Raw genomic sequence first — 22,813 nt, forward strand, 5'->3', positions numbered from 1 at the left:
AGCTTTTCAATAAATACATACTGAGGCAGATAGCGGTTTGTACATTTTTTTAAAGTACTAATTGATCATCTTCACTGTTTTCAGTAAGAAAAACAAATTAAAAAAACAAAACAAATAAAAATGTCACTATTCATTCAATAGTTCGACGAGACATTCAATTATAAATAGATACAGTCCAAATGCACAGCATTTGTGGAAACAATTAAACTTTCATTTTAGGATGTATGTTAGGCTCTAGGGTTGCGGGGCATAGTGTTGCTGTTTAGATTATAGTTGTGGTCTTAATTAATTAAGATGTGTGTTGAAGTTATTGAAACAGAAGTGACTTTGATCGGGTCTTGTAAAGGAAAAAATGAAAGTGTAAGAACACTCAGGCGTGAGCACATTTCGTTAAAAATGTTAAATATAGAAAGGAGGAGTGGCCGTCTGCTTTCAAGCCCGTCACATTATTCCTTTTTGCATGTAATTTGACACCACATCTCTGCGGAGAAAGAGCGCTGAGACAAAAGATATTGCCCTGGGGTCTTTCTGTGTATGAATAAACTTTTACAATCCATCAACTTGAAACAATATTAATAAATAATACATTCTTGTTGATTATTATAACTTTCACAGTATTCATTCTTCATATTTAAGTGAAAAAACCAAACGCAAAGTGAAGGGCAGTGGGGGGGGGGGGGGGGGGGGGGGGGGAGAATTATGGTGTAGTGCAGCGCTTTAAAAAAATTGACCAATCAACGGTGAGATAGACCAGAGGTGGGATTCGTTTTCAAGATTGAAAAGATACTCATCCAATCAAACATCCCGGTGGTCGACATTGTCCAATCAGGTGTAGGATGGAGCCGCTGTATCCAACGAGAGTGGATTTTCAACGAGCTCGAGAGAAAAGCGGAGACAGGCAGACATCGTTTCTCTCTCAGCGTCTTTGGACTGTTCACACAGAGGCGAAGAGACGAGAAATAATTATTCTTTAGATCGGGAATATAATTAGCTAAATTAATACACAAAATTAACCATGGCCGACACAGCTGTTGACACAACCGCCACTGCAGAGGTTACAGCCAAGGTGCGTTTCATTCACCTTTTTCTCCCCCTTTCTTTTTTTTTCTCGGCTGAACCGTCGTGTTGAAAGATTTAGAAAACTTGTACAAGTTGTTACAGTGTTTATGTTTCTTTAGCTAACTACGGCTGAACAAGTGAGTTATTTGACGGCAGCAGCAAAGCTTGTAATTAACGTTAGTTCATGTAAGTTAAACCAGCAACTTGTCTTAAATATCACATGGCGAAAGCCATACTTCGTGGAGGCGAGTCATTTAGCAGTTTTCAGCATCGACGACTAATTGCTGTGACTGGAAACTGAAATGTGTGTGATGTGGTTTGACTTAAAAATGTCTTGTTAAGCAGACAAAGCGGCACAAACGGTACAGCTGGTGGAGCGGAGCTGCCGCTGTGGGCGGGAAGCCACAGCACGGTTTACACTGCTGTGTAACTGCGCGGCATGGGGGTGAAAAAGACCAGCATTCCCGCTTAGTTTTAATAAAAGAACACAACATTAATACCGTTTTCATCGTGTTTTTTTTTTCTCAATCCCAGCTCGTAATCAAACTCGGACGTGGGAGTAACATTTGGCACTTAACTCTTTTTCTTAACTGAACATTGATCAAAGGGGCTTTTATTTTGTAGGAGCTGAAAGAGAAGAAAGAGGCAGAAGTGGAAGAAAAGACCGATAACGGGGACGCACCTGCCAATGGCACAGTAAGTTGGAGCCGAGAGAGGCAGCCTCATGGCCTTTTGTCTTAGCGCCCCTCATCATGCAGGTGTCGCTGCACCCGCCTCCCCCCTCCTGTTCAGCTGCTCTCCACACTGTGCTTTGTTTGGGTTGTGAAATGGCAGATGTTCGCTAGCAACCCTCTGGACGTCTCCATTGGTTTTTCTCTACTCTGAGGTTTCCCAGAGCTTGGTAGCTAATCCTCTGGGAGTGTAATAACAGCTCACTACACATTGCCTTTTAAAGAATCCCCAAAGGAGCCTGTACATGCAAGTCTGTGGGAGCATTATCTAAAATATGCTCGGGATGCCTTGTTATTCTGCAAATAATTTGTTTACATAATTGAAGGCCAGTCATTGCATACCTTTACCAGACTGATGTTTCCTCTGCTTCATCCAGAATGGTGCTGAACACAGTGACAAAGTGGAAGAAACCACAGAGGAGGAGCACAAGAATGGGGAAGGTAAGTTAATTTTAAGTGCTACTAGTGTTTTCTGAAAGATTGGAATTGCAACTATATGTGTACTGTATTCAGATTTTACTGATTTGCCCTATAATTGTTTCTCTTGTGTGGTACTGACCTCAAAATCTTCCCTTTTTAATACAAGTGAATCTTGATATGTTTAAAAATGAAAATGCGCTGGAAGTGAGGGCTGTAATTTCTGAAGTGACAAACTGTCCTTATAGGGGATGCAGAGGAGGCGCCCCCTGCTGAGGAGACTGATGCACAGCCTGTGAAGCGTGCAGCTGAAGAGGAGGAGGTGGGTTGTCTTTGGGCCTTAAGTATGCAAGTTTTAGTCTTGGTTTTGGCCTTTGCTAATGTGACTCTTCTTCTTTTTTCCATTAGGAAAAGGTGGAGACAAAAAAGCAGAAGACAGAGGAAAATGGGGATTCGAAAGAGGCAGAAGTGGAGGCTTAGGTCTCTGTCCTGCTACTTGTTTGCAGCACTGTCTTACCAGCCTGGTCAACATCGTGTTGTAGAGCTTGTGCTTTTTTGTATCTTTGGAGAGAAATTTCTTTTTGTTTGCTCCCATGTTATCACATTGCACTGGAGTCTTGAAACATAGTGGCCCTGCATCCTTTTTTTTTTAATTTTTTTTTTTTTTTTTTAAATGAAATGTTATTTATTGGTCTTTAAAATGAGCTCTTTTTTTTCCCTACTTGTACAAATCGGGCCATGCCACGAGATCAGTTTTGTTTTTTTGTTTTTTTAAATTTCCTGAGGTTTGATATCAGTATGTTAGAAGCACAATCTCTATTATGTCAGTGCTGACCAGATGATTCATACATACAGGCAGCTGCTCACCTCCAAGGCTCATGTTGACCTCTCAGATACACTTAAAGGACCAAAGATAAGTTTTAAGCAGGGGATAATGGACAGTTGTTAGCATTATTAGTTAAAAGGCATAATATTTTGTGTTTGAGCTGCTACTTAATCTTTGGCTGCCCTGTTAACATAGCAGATGGTGCAAATGAATTAGAGGGGCTCTGTCTTGCACCTCCATGATTAGATAGTTTGAACCCCCTGATTCCCCCCAAACTTCCCAGTTCAGTGGAGGCAGGATTTTGCAATGTTAATTAACCCCTCTTAAATCTTAAAGCTTTGGTCATTTGTTCTGTATGCATTCCACGCAAGTTTGTACCATTTATACTTTGTTTCTCTTACATTTTCAATGAGTGTTATGTTATGGTTGGGTAGCTCAGTTTTGTGTACAAGACTGCCTTTTTCAGAACCAGAATGACATTCGGTTACTTCAGCCACTGCTTTGTATATTCTGATTAACAAATAAATTGTCTTTTTACTTAAGAATGTCTTTCGTGTGTGTTTATTATCTGTTAATAGCTCATCATCAGTGCTTTCTTTAAAAAACAAAACATGGTTTTATAAGTGGATGATGTCACTTGACCTATTTTTTTCTTAACATGGAAAATGGCTGGCTTAGATGCAGGAAAGAGGAATAATTTCACTTGGTAATGGAAAAGGGTGAACAGAATCAATGGATTACTTTCTTGTATACACTTGCTCCCCCATGTGGTGTAGTTGAGAAGTTCACCCCATCATTAAGGGAAGCTACAACTGACATGGCATGCAACAAAATAATTGACACAGGAGTCAAGCGTGGCAAAAAATGATCATTTTAGTTTTAACTTAACCCTGAATAAAAGTAGCTTTTACAGTAGCACTGCTAATACTGAGCAATAGGTGGTACCATGTAACACAAAAACTGTGTTTTATTTCTTTCCCAAGCAAGCTGCAACAGCATGATCCGCACATTTACTGTTTCCTCAGAAACGTTAGCGTGGCGTGCATCTGGTCAGTCCAGCAGGCTTTGATAGTAGGCAATTACAGACATTCTTCTGGGGCACCTGCATGTTGAGGTGCTCAGTCAGTGGAACCAACACAACGAAAAGCTTGTTTGAAGCCCTGAAATCAGGCTTGGTGCCTGTGTTTGGCTGAACAGACAAAGCGTACCGTTTTGCCATGAAAAAATAAACTGCATGTACCAGTTTAGTGATGTAGATGGCTTCTCGATGATGGAAAAAGGAATGAGGTTTAAAACGTCCAGCTAACAAACGAAAAGTCATCACTATACGTCACTGATGGACTGAGCATAGTGGAGCGGAAGCCTACTACCTTAAGCATGCGCCCTAATGATGACGATAAGCATTCGCCGCCGCTGGCTGTGAACCCCCAGTCTTTTTTTTTTGCTTTTTTAAAATGCTGTCCACCTTCAGGGTTACCCATCATTCACATGAGTCTTCTCTCTGTTTTCTCTTCTTCTGTTTTGTTCGGTTTCCGACTGATTGCTGATTCAGACCCCAGTTTCAACTTCTCCTCTTCCTGATAATGACAAGAATCACTGTCATTATTACAATGGTATGGCCAGGAGTAGGGTAACAGCTCACAGGGCTGTCCATGGCTTAGTGAGGGCCCAGACAAGAATTAGCCACCAGTACACATTTCTCTGTGTTTTTTGTACGAGTACGCGTGTCATCCTATTAGACACTGCTCTATAATGATTAAGTAGTTGACATTGTACTCCTATTTGGACTCTTGATTAAGAGTCACCCAGCACCAAACTGTGAAATTTTGGGGATAGCACACTGGTTAAGTCTCATAATGACTGGATAGTGTGGAAAGTGTTGTTTGTATTTGCTGTTAAAATGTGGAGAATGTGAAAGCCTTCCAGACTGTGATTAGGCATAGTTCGCCTTCACGTGAATATTAAGTATGTGTTTGCTAAATTATGCAATGAGAGCTCTTGAATTAATAAAGAGGAATGAACGGTGAGCCTGAATGGCTACTGGCAGCACATTCAATTAGTCAGAAAATCCTGCCTAAGGTGTAGTATGCTAACTCAGAGAAACAGGCAGGTAGACATTCCCTTGGCCATATGACCAAAACAAAACGTTAACACAGGGCTTTAAGAGATTACACTGCAGCTCATGCAGACGTTAGGCAACTGATAAAAGGAAGAAAAAGAGAGGGAAAGCAGTGGTTAGCTTGCGCATACTGGTAAACACTTCTATCCTAAAAACACCAACAAATGAGCAAGAAAAATGATGCAAGAGTTTGACAGCAAAGAATCAGACACAAGAACGGCTTATCTATACTCACAGGAGTCACTCAGAGTCACACACACATTCAGAGAGGTCACACATTCGTTTGCAAAAGTTAGGAAAAAATGCATGGGCACACACACTGTATGAACACGCTGGTCATGTATAAACAAAGACTGGAGAGGTGGCCAATGTCTGTCTGTCTGTCTGTCTAGCTCTGAGAGGAGCAGTGCTAAATTGGTGTAAAACAATATATGAATCTGTGCTGTACAGTGTGCGGCAGGATTTACAAGTGCGTCTGTCGCACTGTGAAGGTCAACACAGCAGACACTAAAGCAACAGTGCTGTGGAGTGAGTATGTGTGTGCGTGCGGTTGTGTGTGAGGTAAAAATAAATTTGTAAGAGGCTTTTCTAAATGTGCACCAATAGTGGCTGGGTCTCGCTTTCGGGGGGCTCACCCTCAGGGGGGGGCAGCTGGTACACCACGCAGAGAGAGGAGTACAGGCAGCCCACGAATGACATCAGGCTTGCAAAGTACATCACTCCCTGGGCCCCACCCACCAGGGAGGTCAGAGGTCCCATCGCCACAGAGACCAGGATTTGAGCCAGGAAGTACTGGCAGCTGAGCAGAGAGATGTCCACCCCCATCCCTCGTCTGGTCCCTTCCTCCGATGAGCCGCAAAACTGAAAGACACAATTGGTTTAATTACAGTGTGGGAACAGTCTAAGCACTGCAAGCAAGTACTCAGCAAACATGCTAGCTGGAAGGTGATGTTCTAACAGTGGACAAAGCAAGAATGCAAGTCATTTTACAGGAGTGGAGAAATCAAACACTCTTGTCTTTTTTTTTTTTGTAATGAGACTACGTAACTATGAAGACAGCTGCATGATGTCAACTCCATGTAAATCAAGTAGAAAAAAGTTTGTTTGTTTGTTTATTTTTTAAATATGAACCTTTTTAAGTCATTTATGGTTATCTACATGTAAATTCTGCCTCATTTGTGCCATGATGAACTTGGACTGTCACAACCACTGCCTCTTTGCTCCCTGAAGAAAAGCATCCAGAGTAAGAGTTAGGAAATCAACTTATTCTTGTGTTGTATGTATTTTTTTTAACTCTTAATAAATAAAGATTTCTTTGTTTTGATTTTTGATCTAATTAGTAAACAGATAATACAAAACAATCACTGAAAACAAAATTTCTCTCCAACAATGATATTCAAGGCGCATCTAGGAAGGAAAGTGAGAGTGATTACTATTTTTCAAGTCTTCTTCCCATTGAAACATTTGCTGGGTAAAGCTGTGAAAGACTTTGACAGTATGCTCATTTGTTTTCTTCTGACATCACTAAACTAAATATGAAGCTACAGTCAATGCAAATTATACAAAGCTTTGCTTTAGATAGTGCTGTGGGAAAAAGTCCTAAAATCTGAAAATGGACCTTGAGCACTTTTGGGTCCCTTAACTGGAAGTTAGATTCTAGATGCTTACGCAGGCTTTTATTCTACAACATAAAATACATACCTAAATACTCAACTTCTTCTTCTTTTATCTGTCTCAGAGAAGGCGTTTCCCCAAAAAAATAGCGAAATGAAACTCCAGAACTTAACTTGATCACAGCAAAATATGAGAGCTTTGTGGCATAACAAGTTTATAGTAAAATCTACGCATTTTACAGCTTTTAAAAAATCCTAAACTTTGAGTTAATTGGGAAAAATGATCTCGCTGAACAAAACTCATGTTCATTTCCCAGAAAGGTCGTTTTCTGCAGTAATTCAAAAGGCCTAAAAATTAAATTGGCTCTTTGATGAATGAACCAGGGTGATGCTAATGTCTGGCAAAAAGCACCCAGAAAAGCATTCTACTGTAGAACGTCCAAGAAACAGTGAGACAGCAAATCTGGCGCTATTACTTCCTGCAACTCTAAAGCTTAAAAAAAGCTGCTTCACAACAATAAAGTTTTATTTTTATATTTCAATTTTGTATGATTTGGAATAAAACCTCTAGTTATTCAGCTCAGAGGCAGATTTTATTACCCCCATTATTTAACATTAAGCTAAATTAACTGGCTGATGGCTGTGGCTTCATAGCCATCAAACAAACACGATAATGGTAAGGTGATCATATACATTTTGATCTATTCTTTTACGTTCACACAGGAAAAATATCATCCAGCAACTATAATTAGGTAATTGCTGCACTTATATCGATACTGACCTGAGGGCTCTGGTAGTATTCACACAGCAGAGAGTAAGGCAGCGTACATAAAGAGGAGAAGAGCACCCCGTAGGTGACACAGAGAGAAAGTACCACGTAGAGGTTGGTGGATAGTGTGGCAAGGCCGGTGCCCAAACCAAATGCCAAGTAGGCGAAAAAATATAGCGTGCGAAGAGAGAAACGCTCCTCTAGTTTCTCCAATATGGCTGAAAGTTGAAGAAGGGAAAGCAGAGAGAGGTTCAGCGAATGACGAAGCAGTGCACAAATCCAACCAGGGTAAGGAATCACACCTGCCAGATGTGATGTGATGTGTGAGTACTTACCTGAGTAGAAAGCAGCACTGAATGCATAGATGCACATGCCCCAGCAGCCCATGCTGACACCAGCATTGTAGCGTTGGTAAGCCTCGGAGTCGTGGGGTGCTTTGGGATCTCCTTCAAACACAACCTCCCCCATGAAGTCAGTGTAGAAGAGCAGCATCCCTTCAAAGGACAGCCAGCCTAAAGCACAGATTGAAAAAAAAAATCACGCTTTTATGAAATTAAATGCAAAACAGGTTGATTTTAAGGTTCAGCAGTGTAGAAAAAGAGATACATTTCAATTAAGTTTTTTTTTTACTCACCTAAAAAATGATTAGTGCATAAACTCCGCAAAGAGGGAGGCATCCTGTAGATGGCTATACACAGCAGCTTCATTGACATTTGGGATTCTCCACTCTCCACATTCTCACTTAGATCACTCTCATAGCGCACTCCATTGAGCAAAATGTTTGCAACCTTCATTGGAGGAGAAAAAAAACCCACATGACATCATGTTTAAAAAGCTCTGTTCTGGCTTCTCACAAAACACCTTATGTCAGATTCAAAACATGCGTCTGACCTGCTGGCTGAAAGTCACTGTCCTCCTACGTCCATTCTCCAGCCCAACAATCTGTGTTGCCATGGGCTCTTCCATCAGCGCGAGACTCTGAGGTCGCTTCAGGATGCCAGCCGTGGAGCCCCGGTGTGACCCCGCAGCAGTCTGAGCCCCAGCTGTGACCTGAGATGCTCCGTGAGATTGTGCATCTCCAGCAGGCTGAGGCCCTTCTGCATCTTGTGCGTCCCCAACTGGATGAGACACCACATTGGCCTGGGTCTGTCCTGCACCTGCAGGGTGGTTCCCTGGCCCCTGCATGAGCCCGTCTGGGGGAGGGGAGTCCCCTGGAGGCAGTGGCACAGTGGTGGAGCTGGGGGGCAGAGCTTGTGGTGTCTGCTGGCCTGTGTAGCAGTCTATGAGCACACTGTCGATATATGAGGTTCCTAATGAAGAGGCAAACTCATTAATGCCAGTGAGAGAGCTGTCCCTACTAATAAAGCTGCCATACTTTGGAGTGAGGGGGCTTAGGGGCGATATGGGGCTATTGAGGCCCGCACAAAGACGCGCACTTGCACTGCAAGAATGGGCCAAGGGGTCAGGATTACATGGGTGAGACTTTGAGAAATTGTAGCTGTAGAGACCGTCCTCGTCTTCCTCATCTAGTCCCAAATCTGGTCCAGGGTGGACGGGTGGGGAGGGGGGAAGAGGGAGGCTAGGGCTTTTCAGGCTGTTTTTGCTTGAGTTCTTGTTCGGCTGGCTCTTCGGTAAGGGCCGTTCAGGGATGCTCATTAGAGTCATAGTTGTGGCGATCACCAAAGTGATGCTCGTAAACAGGTATATGACCCGGAGTTGACCTCCCATTGACCTTCCAAACTGTGTCTGGTCCCAGTTGATGCCACCTACAATGTAGCCAAATCCACCTCCTAGACCTGAGTAGAGAAATGAAACCACAAAATACTTGTAAAGCTAAATTTCTACTGTTTTCTGCTAAATTATCTCAAAAGGACATATGTTACAGCTTCAGCTTTCCCTGCTACAGAACTATTTTCCTACCTGCCAGTAACGCATGGATGTTCAGTCCCCGATCTTGGTCCTCTGGGCTGCACACATCCATCATATAAGCATGGCTTGGGTTGTCAGCTGAATCAGCACTGAAGTCCATTAGAACCACACCACACACTGTCAGGACTATTCCCCACTTGTGATTTGATGCTGTGTCAGCCAGGACACTCCCAATATCCCGTCCATTGAGAACCAGAGTAAGACCAATCAGTGCTCCTACAATGCAGAGCAGAGGAAGTGACAAAAAATTAACATGAGCACCAAAGCTAGATGAACTAGATGAGAGCTAGATGAAGGCGGAAGACCTGAATGTCTCCTGAACTCTGGGTTTTCCAATTTTTTGATGTAGAGCATAACAAATGGTTACATGTTTTTACTGGCTGTGTATAATCTTTGGCCATCAAAATGATGTGGCTATAAATTTAAAATAAAATTGTGATCTTGCAGTCAATATGGAGAAACAGTACAAGTTCCCAGGTGGATTGATTCTGAATTACATTCGACACAGAGACACAGCCAGTTATAACCACTGAATCTGAACTGTCTGGGAGTTTACTTGAGCTCTTTACTGAAAACCAGATGAAGAGTTGTGCCTTATGGTGGGATGTTTTTCACAGTGGTTTTATTTAAAATGTATCTGAGATGTTGTATGTCACACTGTACTAGCATGGCATGTATACAGTGTAACAGAAAAGCAGTAGACTGAGTAGGTATGTGTATAAGTTCCCCTGTGTTATGCAACCACACTTAGGTGCTTAGGTGGAGCACATGCATTTTGGTGAACCTGTGGCCAAGTTCCTATCTATGGTCTTTAGTTATGATTATCCAACCATGGTTTTATTTGAGCATTTTACAGGAATGAACTGCTTATTGATTGAGCTGCATCAGAGGAAATGCAGGATTTGCTTTGAGGCCACAACTGCTATGATTTTGACCATTCTTCTAAATAACAGCAATAAGAAACATGTTGTAATGCACTTCACAAAAGTGCTAACATTTGAGGTAACTATACCATATAATTGCAGATTATTTACCATTTGATCAACACTGTCACTTGCAAGCTACGCAGCTTCACATAATTGCATTTCAAAAACACTATGGTACTGCTTTAATTCGTCTTACCTATTGCCAAGGCGAAAATAAAAGGTCGTCTTCGCCCAAACCGGGATGTGCAACGATCACTCCATGCTCCTATGAGAGGCTGAACGAGGAATCCTTCAAGTCAAAACGAAATACAAAGTTAGAATCCATGCAACTAGGATTCTTATTATACATTACATATGCCTGTACAGCAGCTAGTCGTCTACCTCTGCTGCTTACTTACCGAGAATGGGGCTAATAAACCACACCAAGCTGTAGAATTGATCAGGCAGGCCCATCTGTAAAAGCACTGGAGTCACATAAGCTGTTTCCATGGCGTAGCTGAATTCAATCCCGAACAAGATGCAGCCATTGAAGAGCAGCTCCTGGAAGGTACGTCTCGGGGGAAGCTCACTGAGGTCCAACTGGTCCAGGGGACAAGGTGTGTTGGGTGGCGGAGGAGGCGAAGGTCTTATCAGCTTCCTCCGCTTTGGCTGTCTTTGGAAGTTGTTGGCTCTGTGACTGAGGTGCCGAGTGGTGGAAGTTGGAAAGCTGGCAGTTTTGGGAAGTGAGCTCCTCCAGATACCTTCCTGAGCTGTGGAAAACCTCCCTCCTGGACTGGCCAAGAGGGGGTCACTGGGGGTGCCCATTCCTGGAGATGACATCTCTCTCAAGCCAGCAGCAACTGGAACATATTAAAGGGTGATACCAATGATGAATTACAAGTCAGACATGCGCAAAAGTTTGTTTGGACTTGATTCAAGATCAGCACGGTCTAGCACAGCATTAACTTGGTGCTGCTAATGGTTATGTAGTGCAACCAAAAGGACACTGCAGTCATGTGCAGACACCGTCGGTGGGCACGACGCACTGCAACCAGTGCGCATGCTGTGCGCAAAGCCCATGTGCTCTGCGTGGCTGACTACAGCAGTGTACTATGCGGCAGCGCTCATGACGCCTGTTTCCATTTTAATTTTTCATGTAGGAAGCTCAAACAGGACACAATGTAAGCGGTGTGGATGTCAATGACGGCTTTCAGGACATTCACAAGGATAACGCATCATTGTCGCTCACATTTAATAGAAATACTTGACTGATAGCCTGCCGACCCAGAGCCTTTTTTGCTTTTTTTTTTTAAGAGACATGATCCTCGATTTTTTCTTCTGTTTGCAATAGACTCTTAAGGTGACGATTAGGCGATCTACTGTGTAAGAGGATGCACAGAAATATAAATAAATAAATAAAAAGCGTGCACATTACGACGTGAAAGAGGATAATTACCTTTTCGGGGCGGCTCGTCATTTATTGCGGCATACTGTGTAGATAACCACAGCAACCTTTGTGATGTATAGAAACCGTAGTATGAATTACAGGAGTCATGATTGTTTTGTTTTCCTTTGATGCAGTCATCCCCCCGCTCTCTCCTTCGTCCCTTCTCCTTTCCCCTCTCCTCATCCCCCCCTCCCTATCTGTCCCCCTCCCTTCGCGTCTTCCTCCCGGTCTCTCCCGTGACGTCACGCCCCTCCCTGCAACATCAGCACAGAGGATCCATCTATCTGCATACAGCACTACTCCAGTATGAGCCTAGTACTTAGCAGCAATATTAATGTAATAATTATATTCCAAATTCAGGTAAACGGGTTTAATAAATTGCACTCCTTTTTCTTTTATAGGAAAAGAAATTCACACCTTTATTTTATCATATTGGTTAATCTTTGTTTAATTATGCATTCTTGAACTACTTTTTTATGTCTTTCCTGCTTTTTAACTGAAACTTTGACTTGCTAGATAGTTTTTATTTTATTCAACTGTGACTTTTCCGATAAGAAAGCAGCAGGAAATTCGAAATAACCCACACATATAAATGCAGACAGCTCGGCTTTTTTCAGTTTTCTGTGTGCATCGTGAATGTGGTTGTATACTATTTTCCTGTCCACGATGTTTGTGCAGATATTTCGCTTTTTTTTTTTTTCAGTCAGATAGTCAAATGGTGTTGCATTGCTTCCTGTCCCTATAGCATGTATCCACAGCACATCAGGGTGTGGCCCATTGTGTGCACTGCCTTTTTAGTATGACATGTTTATGAAGGCTTCACATTGCCGCCGGTTGGGTAATACATGTGACACACCCACCAGAGCTAGAGTGAAATCCTAGGCTACATCAAAGAGTGTTGCATGCCCTTTCACACTGTGTCTATAAAACATGTCTTTCAGTCTAGAAAATGTGCAAACCCCCCCCCCCCCCAAGGTGCTGCTGGCACAGTTAGACCCCTCATTAGCAGTGAGTGAGAGGACTGTGTTAAAGGAAAGGTCAAATGGCTACAGAACCTTTTGCTAGGATACACGTAGAGCTGTCATATCAAGAATACTCAGGTAAACTGTAGCTGGCCTAAAGTCTTGTGCAAATTCACACTTTTTTGCATTATGACATTTGAAAATGCATGTTTTGTAAAACAGTACTTGTTCTGCATGAGCAGTCCCACCTGGATTAGATGTTTGGCACTGACAGAGGGAAATAACAGCAGATGGGGGTTTCAGTTTGGTGTGTCGTTGAGGCCGCTCCCAGATCAGCAGGTGGATGTAAGGCTGCTTTCTTTAACAGCTCCTTCAAGATTTAAGGAGTCGACCGCCCTTTATTTAAAATGGCAGCACGAAAGATAGCTCTGGTCCCTGCAGAAATACTAAAGTGGTTTTAGGGCCACCTCTGATAACAGGCTCATTATGTCTAATTGACTTGTAGCAGGTTAATCTGGCCTGCAGGATGTTCACCTTGGTACATGAGAGATGGAAACACCCCCGTAGGTATAGTGTATTAAATTTATTGTTACTGAGGTTGATATCTTTTTAATGAAATGGTTTCTATTTGGAGAACTGGTTAGATTGAATGCTGATTTATTTATATAATCATTTCCCAGCAACAGTTGTTTGAAGTTGGTTTATATTGTAAGCTAAAGATCTTAAAAGAGAGAAAGAACCCCCAATGACCCAATGAGCAAATAATTGGCAACAGCAGGAAGGAAGAACTTTTTTTTAACAGGAAGACCTTCAGCAGAACAGACTTAGGCAGGGGCAGCCATCTGCCTTGACCAGCCTGAGCAGTGAGCAGAACGAGACCGCAAATATTATACATCTTACACACATCCCATTGATATAGAAACAGACTTTTTTTTGTTTAAGGTAGCAAGTAACATAGTCAGTGATGTCTCATAACACAATGAAGTAGAAAGAATAGAAAATGTTACTGTCCTGGTCACAAGAGAGAACATTCTGAAAAGAATAATATTTTTTCTCTACATTTAAGACATGAGCAACCGAGAAATATACAGAGGAAAAAGGTTTTGTTACATTGTGTAATTGGGCTGATCTACAGTAAGTAGAGAAACAATTTTCTTCTAAAAATCAGTAAAATAAGCAGCAGAAAGTGAAGACAACAGTATCTTAAATGTGTACATAGGAATTTAATCATTTCAGATTTTTTTCCCACCTTTGTCAAAAGTATCTCTGCAGTGGGGTCGACCACATCAGCCAAGACCCCAGGTGCAGGCTCTGCAAAGATGTCCTTTGGACAATCTAGCACATAACAGTAGGGCGCAAGATGCCAGCAAGCAGGGGATACATGGAACACCATAAGCAAGTGTCTGGCATAGTATACAAAAACATCTGTGCCGAATATGGTCTCGAAGTCTGGAGGTCAAAATAGCACATCCCCCTAGGGTGGTTGAGAATGACCGAGTTAAGATCCTGTGTGACTTCCAGATACAAAGGGACAAACTGGTGATGAGTATCTAATCACACGTGGCAGAGGAAGAGGGCTATAGTGCTAGATGTAGCTATACCAAGTGATAGCAACATCAGGAAGAAGAAACATGAGAAGCTCGAGAAATACCAGAGATGAGAGAAGAGCTCGAAAAGATGTGGAGGGTGAAGGCAACAGTGGTCCCGGTGGTAATCTGAGCACTCAGACAGGAAGCCCCAAACTGGGCGGGTGGCTCCAGCAGATCCCAGGAACGACATCGGAGATCTCTGTTCACAAGGGTAGAGGACAGATAAAGACTACCCACGGGGCCTGAGGTGATTTCAGATGGAGTGGCACAACTTGCTGTGGAGTTAATAGAAAACAGAAGGCTGGGACATGGGATGAACTTAAAGAGCTATAAAATGGATATATAATCGAGCGAAGAGAGTAAACAGAGACCATGCAATAAAATCCCACCTTTGAGCTCACCTGTGCTGAACCTTACACAACATATAGATATTACCACGACTGTAAGCACAGAGCATGGGGTCAGCTTAAAATTGTTCCGCACATGCTTCACATGTGCATCAACAGATATCTTAAAACAACAACTACTACACCGTGTTACAAAAAAACAGAAAGAAAGAAAAAAAGCTGCTTGTAGTACTCTCTGCACGTGCTGAAAGCGACTCGTAGCACGCCCCTTGATTGGTTGTGTTTTCAGTTCCAGTTGAATATGATTGGAGGTTCGTGTTGAGTGGGCGTATACGGATGTAGATGTTTTGCAACAGTTTATGCGGGTGTAACAGACGTCTTTACTGTACAGTCACTCACTCCCGAAGCTTGTCACCTTGATCTGTGAACTTAATTCGTGGTGTTTTGGAGTCTTTTACCCGGCTCGGAGAAAATGGCGTCAGTCGACCTTGCTAAAGTTGGAAAAAACTTACTGAAGAGCGATGAAAGCGAGGAGGTGAGTTACGTAGATGGGCGGCTGCTGAGGGTTACAGCTGTGGACTTTATTTATCGTTTCGGATAGTTGCTTCGCTTTTTTGTGCCCCCCACCCCCTTTTTATTTTTTCAAATTAAGCTGTGATATGAAGTAGTAGACTTGTTACCCCGCCGAGGCAGCTAAATTAAACCTGTTTCCCCACCCCCCTCCCCAGCACTGAAACAACTGCTGAGTAACGAGGCCTTTAAAGTGACATAATGATGATGTTCACTTGTGACATAACGTTTCATTTGCACATATAACACACAGGGCCAGCTCCTCATATATTTACTGTGTGTGTGTGTGTGTGTGTGTGTGTGTGTGTGTGTGTGTGTGTGTGTGTGTGTGTTTTGCTGTTTCTTTCGGCTTGTCTTTCAGAAAGTAGAGCTCCAGTCTCTGTGGCAGGACCAGCCCGTGGTCCTCTTCTTCCTGCGCAGGTTTGGCTGTCAGGTATGTCGGTGGACGGCATCAGAGATCAGCAAACTGGAGCCAGACCTGAGGGCCAACGGGGTAGCGCTAGTGGGAGTCGGACCAGAAGAATTTGGGCTCCAGGAGTTCAAGCAAGGAGGCTTTTTAAAAGGACGTAAGCATCCTTAATCATTCAGTGCAGTGCATATTAATTTATCTTTTGGTAAGTTCTTATAAAAGCTGTCGAAAAATTAGGTTACACCAGACTAGAGTATCTTAAAAAAAAAGGCCTTCTGTAACTGACTAGAACTTCCCTGCTGAGAGCATTCAAAATTGTCAGCAGCCACTCCTGCTGTGTGATTGTGAATAATCATTAATCAGCTTCCTTTTTTTTAGCCCTTTATGTGGATGAACAAAAGAAATGCTACAAGGATCTGGGCTTCAAACGGTGAGTGCAATAAATGTAGAGCGCTAATGTCAGTACACCAAGAAGGTTCTGGGTCAAGGATGTCAAACACAAGGCACAAAGACTCCAATCTGGCCCACTGAACATCTTTGGAAAAATTGAGGACATAAATTTTTGAATTGTAACTGATAAAGGACCCCCCCAAGAGACAACACCAAAGTAAATATGTAATACTTAAACGAATAAATAATTAATAGAAACTTGTGATTTTTATAGTGGGTTCACAGTAAAAAAAGAAAAGCAAAATGAATCAACTAAATGTTTCCATTTTATAACTAAAGGGCAGTCTGTGCAATGAGCTAACAAAATTTTCTTCTGCAATATTACAAATTTCTGTCTTTCATTTCAAGCCCAAAGAAGCATTTTTTAATCACGTAGAAAAACAGAGATGTAATGTTTAAATTACACTTCTTGCATTAAAAGATCTTGGGAATTAAATGTATAGTTAAATCTCTTTACACTAACAGAAAGAAGAGTTTCACCCATTGTGGCCCACTTAGGATTAAAGTGACAACCCTGTTCTAGGTTTTAACCTGCTGGGGCCTTTATGTGTGGGGTTTACATGCTATTCCTTGTTTTGCATGGGTTTTACTACAATCAGTGTTAAATTAACTAGCTGTTGTTAATTAGCCATGCACCCCGGCAGGCGATTGTCTGCATGAGCTGTTGTCTTCGTATTTGTTACCCAGGGTGAACAGTGCTTCTTGCCCTATGACAGCTGGGGTAGTGTTCAGCACTACCTCTTGCAAACCTAAAACGGATAAGCTCCTAAGACCAGTGCTTTGACCAAGATGTGATTTGCTTTAAATTGTCAAACTTACTAAAAAAAGGAGTAACTTAAACAGTATTGATCTTGACTCAATTAATTCATTATAGTAAACAAATTTCACCAACCCAATCATTTTAAAACATCATCTTGGGATCATAACAGGAATCAAGAAAACATTCATCAAATCAAATCAAATGCACGAATATTTAATGTTCTGTAATGGAAAAACTGTATTCTTTTCCCATTCAGGTACAACGCTTTAAGTGTGGTTCCTGCAGCATTGGGGAAAAAAGTACGAGATGTAGCAGCAAAGGTAGACATATTTGTCACTTTCAAAAACGAATTAAAAACAAAAGAGCAGTGGTACACGGTGGCTTTTTCAAGCTGATAATTTTTGCTTTTTTCAGGCCAGCGCTGAAGGAATCCAGGGAAACTTCTCAGGAGATCTGCTCCAGAGTGGAGGCATGGTCATTGTGGCCAAAGGTAAACTGGGTGGACACCAGTGGGGTGGAGGGGTGCAAGGGTCCATTTTAAGATTATGTAAAAGTAAGTGGAAAGGCACTGATTGTTTAAACCTTTACCAAATAAAGATGACATATGACCACCTCCCCTGTACCCCTAATGACAAGTTTTGTTACCTCAGTCTGTACCAATAAAGATGTGGTTTGACAACTATTAGCACAGGTTTCAGGTTTTTAAGGGCATCCATGGTAAGCTGTATAGGCAGGGATCATCCGTGCTAACTTCTGATGAAAACCCAGGTATTTTGTTCTGGAAGCAGGCCTGAAGTATGACAGAAATGGCTCAGTTCAGTTCAGTTCAGAGGTTACCCCTAGTACCCATTCAGGAGATAAGGAGTTAAAACATATGACAAATTAGAGGATTTTCCTCATAATTCACCTTGTGGTATGGCACTGAGTACAGAAAAGGTGTTCTGTCATTTTAAGTTGCATTTTTGTGGTGTGTCCTCTAGAGGGCAGTGCAGCATCACATTATGGTGACGCAGTCAGGCGCAGCATTTACTTCTAAATCCAGTTTTCCACAGGTCTGCTGACTATTCTTGCTCATTTACATGAAGTATAGGATTATTTTTCAATTGTTCGAATATATTAAGGTTAGATTATTAGCTATATTTAAACATATAAAAGCAAATATGCTCACCAAATAAAAAGGCACAGTCCTAAATACATTACATATATACATTATAGCACAACATTAGGAAAACGAAGACTATATTAAAAGGTTTTTTTGACAGTATTCAATTAATTTTACAATACAAATAAAATGGTTGGTCACTCTAATTCTCCCTCTTTGTGTGCCAAAGTCTTCTTACGGTGCGGTAGAACAGTTTGTCCTTATGGAAAAAGGCATCTGGTAGAGTAGGTAGTGGGTCACTTTGTCTGGTGTGTCTCCCAGTGTTAAAGCCTTGGCTCCACCAAAAGTCCTTCAACACCTACACAGTAAACCCTGTGAAGTTCTATTTCTATAATATTAACATTTTTCTGTGTTTGGAAGTAGTTTATCAAACAGAAGCTTTGCGTTAAACCAAACTGCACTATACATACATGTTTGAAATACTGTTCTGTGTGTGCCGTAGCATTTTTTTTATTTTCATGTATTTTGCTTTTAAAAAAGGATCCCTAGTGAGGCAACCAAAGCAAAGTTACATTATTATATTGTAATAAACAGGGCCAGCAAGTTGTTTATATGATGAAAGTATCTAAGTGATTTATTTTTGCACTGCAAAGGTGGAGAAAAGGTCCTACTGCACTTTATCCAAGATTCACCAGGAGACTACCTGCCTTTGGAGGAGATTACCAAGGCTCTGGGTATCTCAGCCACAGTAAAAGAAGGACAGAGGCCAGTGGTAAGGCATACCATGCATGTCCATGTTATAATTGATGCTATGAACTGAGCTGTAAAGCAAAGGGTTAAATGGGATAGAGCAAACTGGTGTCATTGTGTGTGTGAAAACACTGGACGGATCTAATCATCAGTTTCTTTCAACAGAGTCTGTTTTACGTCAGTAGAGACAAATGCATCAGAGTATCCTCTTCACAGACAATTTCACACTTATTACAGCATCTTCATGGTCTGTCAGTGTCTGTGTCAAAGGCCCCGAAACCTTTTAAACTTGACTGAAGATGATCTCCGTACTTGAAAACACAGCAGTTATTTTACAGATCCATATAATAGCGGTGCTGTAGTGCAAGCTGAAAAGCACAAATGCTCTGCAGATTGAAATTATCACTATATTATGGAGGAATTCATATTTTTTAGCAAGTCCTTGATCACTACCATCATCATTGTGTATGTGTGGTAGATTATTCGTACAGCACAGCAGAAATGGGACATGTCTAGTAAGAGGACATGGGAATGACTGGCAGTACTGGCTGCGGTGACCATTTCTGTTGAGGTCATTGTTACCTCATGTGGTTTCCACCCTAATCATTTTGCCCTGTTTACATCCTTTTTCTTTTTTTTTAAACCCTCTGGTAGAGGCGACTCAGAATTTTCTTACCTAATGTGCACAGTGGGATTTTAAGAAGCTGGAAGGTCAGTGTTGTCATGACAGTGTCATAAATTGGTTACCACTGAGAGACAAATGATAAACAGCCTGTGGCAGGCAAACATGTTGTGAATGAAAAAGAGAAACTACAGATATTTAATATTAAAACTACAGCAGATTTAAAGTGTAAAACTGAGAATTATATGTTATTAGAGCATTATTGCCTTTTCAAAAATGGTTATACTGAGGATTTGTTTTCTATAAAATGTCCTGACTCAACCTTATTGTGTAGCGAGCTCATAATCGTCGCTTCTCCTCCACCATGCGACTGGCAATAGGCTCACTAGAGGCTCGCTGTAGCATCCATGTGATTCTCCTCATTGATTACGACCACTGTGATGAAGCGCTGCTTAGATTTCAGATACTTCAAATTTGAAGTTGAGCACTTACTTGGGAATTATGCTTCAGCAGTAACTTCAAACCCTTTTGAAACCCTACGTCGTAAATTACAGCGTAACCTGACTTGGATTTTCCTAGAAATGTAACAAGAGGACAGGGCCAATGATTCCAGTCAGCAGTAAATCTACAACAATGACTGTTGCAAAGGGAGAGGATCAAAATTCCTCCGTAATCATGAACCTTTTAAATCATGGGATGTATTTTTTTTGGAGGCTATGTAGTATTAAGTAGTCTGCTTGCATAGGGAATTTTTTAACAATAACATAAGTTCCTGTTTGCTTACTGCACTACCATCATTATGTTTATATGCAAAGTCTCAGCACTTAACACATTTTTAGTGACAGATTGTGCCTGCTTTTTAACTGTTTGCTTACTGCAAACAGGAATTTAGTATCTATTGCAAAACCACTAGTTTATGTTAACGTACAAGACCCAACAACACTATTTACTCTTAAATCTCTTGAGAGATCTGGCTTTCTGGCTGGGGGCATCGCAAGAATATTGAAACAGGACTGTAATATTAAGCTACAGCCAGGCTAAAATTAGCTTAATACAACACAAAGAATGGAAATGGCTTGCTGTATCCAAACTTAAAAAAAAGGTTTTGCACATCTTATTCTGAGGTGGTATTTATTATGTTCCCACAGAGCCAGGCACTTGTTAGATAAGCTAACCAGCTGCTGATTGCGGTCCTGTGTCTATAATAAAAACATCTACAAGAGTAACACTATGGAGTATGTAATATGTTCTGTTTGTCTGTTTGTTAGCAGTCTAGCATTCAGAGGTTTCAAGACATATTCACATTTTGTGTGATGGCAGATAACAATAAGGAGTTGATTTCATTTTGGTGAAAATGGGATCAAGGTCAGGCCAAAATCAGTAAAAACTTTATATTACTCACATGTGTTTTGTTTTTGGATTGTCTTTCAACCTGGGTGACAGGAGTACCTAGGTTGGCTAAGCATTTGACCTTGACTTTCACAGTCAGCACCCAAGGTCAAGGATGACCTCTAAAAAAGTTTCAAGAAGCCATATCGAGTAATATATATGACGCCATAACAGGCTGACATCAGCATGTCGTAATAAAAACATCATAAAACATCAAAGCTTCAGTATTGCTTCACTCTGCAGGGTGAGTTGCGCTGGCTTTGTGTTCTTGATAAGAAAGAATAATCTCAGGATTAAGTGTTCATATTGTTACACTTACAAATTAGTTTTGCAAAATCAGAGCATTTGTTGTGTTTAATGAAAATGGTAACACTTATGCATCCCATTTCACCTATTCAGGCTACAAAAAAACTGTCTTTTTAACATCAGTTAAGCACAGCAGTTTATATGTTATCAGTTTGTAAGTGCAGGCATTGCACAGGTCTCAGACAGACAGTGCAGTGTTTTATTTTTCTTTCCTTCTCTCTTCACAAACTAAAAAAAAAAGAAAAGAAAAGAAGCCCCACACCTGTCAGTTTTTATCAGTCATTGACAACAATAAATCTGAACTTTAATGAAGTAAAGGTCAGATCAGCAAACTGTTGTTTATCTCCTGTACAACCATTTTCATTCAACTTAGATCCCCCCCGCCCCCTCCGGTCATCCACATCCTGATGGCTGTAGCTCTGAGAACCTTTGATATACTTTGAGAAACTCTGCTTCAGAGAATGAGCTGCATTGATTGCTGTGTTGGTATAAGATATAAGAATTCAGTTTGATTTATAAGATTTCAAAAAAATGTGGCCTAGGTTTATGTTAGTGTATTCACAAAACAAACTGCTCACAGATCATGGGCCTAACACTTTAAGTTCTGCAGGGTTTGTCCTGTGATCGTCAGGGCTTTCGACATGCCCGTCACATCCAGCACATGCTCTTCAACCACTTTGCCTCTGAGCGCTATTGCTCGCTTCCCACAGAATCCACCGTGTCGAAACTATTGCAACATGTCCCCATGATCTCTGACGACCAGCCGATGTCATCTCTGCAACCCACAACAGAATAGACCTTGTTATCTCTGAGGGGTCAAAATGTGTCAGGAACGAGTAAAAGTCACAAGCTAATGTCTGGTTTGGAAAGGCCCGGGCAATGTTTTGTTAACAGAGAGAGGTCACAGGCTGGTCCAGATAAAACCACTAAGACCACTCATGGGTTTAGAAGTAATGTCTCTCCTCAAACCTTTCTGTTTACTTTGGAGGTTCTTCTATCTGTGCCCAGGTTTGGGAACTCTCAAACTAGATTTCCCACAAGAATGACTCGTGTTCTAACTTGAGCGATCACTCTGAGGGACCGCAAACAAGACGCGGTGTTTAGACAAACAAGGCTTCCTATTGATGGAGCTTTATCCACAAAAGGTGATCGGTGAGCGGCATCTTTATCTATGAGCTGCTGCTTCTCCTAAATACATGGCTGAGGCTCATTATTTATTGTTCTCATTGTTTAATGCATCTTTGTCATCTGTTGCAGTGCAACGATGATGTTTGTACACGATGATGACGGAGCTGCTCTTCGTACCTGAACTGCACGTCTCGCCTCTTTGGAAGATTCATGAAGTGGGATACCGTTTAAAATGATTGACAATGAAGTATTAAATCACTAATAATATTCCAGTGCCACAGTTTTTAATCTATTGTTTGTTTGTTTGTTTGTTTTTTAATAAACTGTAATGGTTTATGGTACAAATAGAGTGCTCTAATCTTTGTTTTTACAACAGCTGGTATTTTACATTTAAATTGTGTTTACATCACTGTGATTGTCTTTTTTTAATATCCAGTTTATAAAGAACAAGCTTTACTTTGTATGTGTCTAACAATATCTGCTCATTAAAAAGCCTTTGACTTCATTTAAAGACTTTCAAAATGGGTCAGGAGGTATTTGACTTCTTGATATGAGAGAAGAATTGTTTTCATTAATAATTCAACACTCTGGAGGCTGTTTTAGCTCACTGGGCA

At 41.3% G+C, this 22,813-nt stretch overlaps 3 protein-coding genes across 6 annotated transcripts; 2 read left to right on the top strand and 1 right to left on the bottom strand.

Moving 5' to 3' along the window:
* Positions 1-864: 864 nt before the first annotated feature.
* Positions 865-3,578, top strand: LOC146670091 (uncharacterized). Its single transcript, XM_085406800.1, has 5 exons — positions 865-1,066; positions 1,684-1,755; positions 2,168-2,231; positions 2,456-2,529; positions 2,616-3,578. The coding sequence occupies exons 1-5, from the start codon at positions 1,016-1,018 to the stop codon at positions 2,685-2,687; spliced, it is 333 nt and encodes a 110-aa protein (XP_085262926.1). The 5' UTR covers positions 865-1,015; the 3' UTR covers positions 2,688-3,578.
* Positions 3,579-3,893: 315 nt separating this feature from the next.
* On the bottom strand, positions 3,894-11,979 carry slc45a1 (solute carrier family 45 member 1). 4 transcript variants are annotated; one of them, XM_085406802.1, is made up of 10 exons: positions 11,825-11,979; positions 10,788-11,228; positions 10,586-10,678; positions 9,455-9,679; positions 8,426-9,330; positions 8,169-8,322; positions 7,870-8,046; positions 7,547-7,752; positions 5,788-6,013; positions 3,894-4,610 (listed from the first exon to the last, which is right to left on the bottom strand). In XM_085406802.1, the coding sequence occupies exons 2-10, from the start codon at positions 11,206-11,208 to the stop codon at positions 4,582-4,584; spliced, it is 2,436 nt and encodes an 811-aa protein (XP_085262928.1). In that variant the 5' UTR covers positions 11,209-11,228; positions 11,825-11,979; the 3' UTR covers positions 3,894-4,581. The 4 variants fall into 4 exon arrangements, with proteins under 4 accessions (XP_085262928.1, XP_085262930.1, XP_085262927.1 ...); XM_085406804.1 differs by lacking the exon at positions 7,547-7,752; XM_085406801.1 differs by having other exon boundaries at positions 3,894-6,013.
* Positions 11,980-15,050: 3,071 nt separating this feature from the next.
* On the top strand, positions 15,051-22,713 carry prxl2b (peroxiredoxin like 2B). Its single transcript, XM_085406805.1, has 7 exons — positions 15,051-15,248; positions 15,645-15,849; positions 16,071-16,122; positions 17,159-17,222; positions 17,317-17,392; positions 18,658-18,776; positions 22,329-22,713. Exons 1-7 carry the CDS (start codon positions 15,186-15,188, stop codon positions 22,353-22,355), a joined length of 606 nt encoding a protein of 201 aa, XP_085262931.1. The 5' UTR covers positions 15,051-15,185; the 3' UTR covers positions 22,356-22,713.
* The last annotated feature ends 100 nt before the right edge of the window (positions 22,714-22,813 follow it).

This window comes from Rhamphochromis longiceps, linkage group LG5 (genome assembly GCF_057381845.1).
Source record: "Rhamphochromis longiceps isolate RC_006_pf linkage group LG5, R_longiceps_female_GT1.1, whole genome shotgun sequence".
NCBI classification, from domain to species: domain Eukaryota; kingdom Metazoa; phylum Chordata; class Actinopteri; order Cichliformes; family Cichlidae; genus Rhamphochromis; species Rhamphochromis longiceps.

Excerpts from the sequence above, each read along its gene's own strand:
- slc45a1 (XM_085406801.1), bottom strand. The coding sequence starts at position 11,208 with ATGTCATCTCCAGGAATGGGCACCCCCAGTGACCCCCTCTTGGCCAGT. Across the intron at positions 7,753-7,869 it reads CAGTGCTGCTTTCTACTCAG|CCATATTGGAGAAACTAGAG; the intron begins GTAAGTACTCAC and ends TTCAACTTTCAG. Across the intron at positions 6,014-7,546 it reads AATACTACCAGAGCCCTCAG|TTTTGCGGCTCATCGGAGGA; the intron begins GTCAGTATCGAT and ends TGTGTCTTTCAG.
- LOC146670091 (XM_085406800.1), top strand. The coding sequence starts at position 1,016 with ATGGCCGACACAGCTGTTGACACAACCGCCACTGCAGAGGTTACAGCC. Across the intron at positions 1,756-2,167 it reads ACGCACCTGCCAATGGCACA|AATGGTGCTGAACACAGTGA; the intron begins GTAAGTTGGAGC and ends TGCTTCATCCAG. Across the intron at positions 2,530-2,615 it reads GTGCAGCTGAAGAGGAGGAG|GAAAAGGTGGAGACAAAAAA; the intron begins GTGGGTTGTCTT and ends TTTTTCCATTAG.
- prxl2b (XM_085406805.1), top strand. The coding sequence starts at position 15,186 with ATGGCGTCAGTCGACCTTGCTAAAGTTGGAAAAAACTTACTGAAGAGC. Across the intron at positions 15,850-16,070 it reads AGGAGGCTTTTTAAAAGGAC|CCCTTTATGTGGATGAACAA; the intron begins GTAAGCATCCTT and ends CCTTTTTTTTAG. Across the intron at positions 18,777-22,328 it reads AAGAAGGACAGAGGCCAGTG|TGCAACGATGATGTTTGTAC; the intron begins GTAAGGCATACC and ends CATCTGTTGCAG.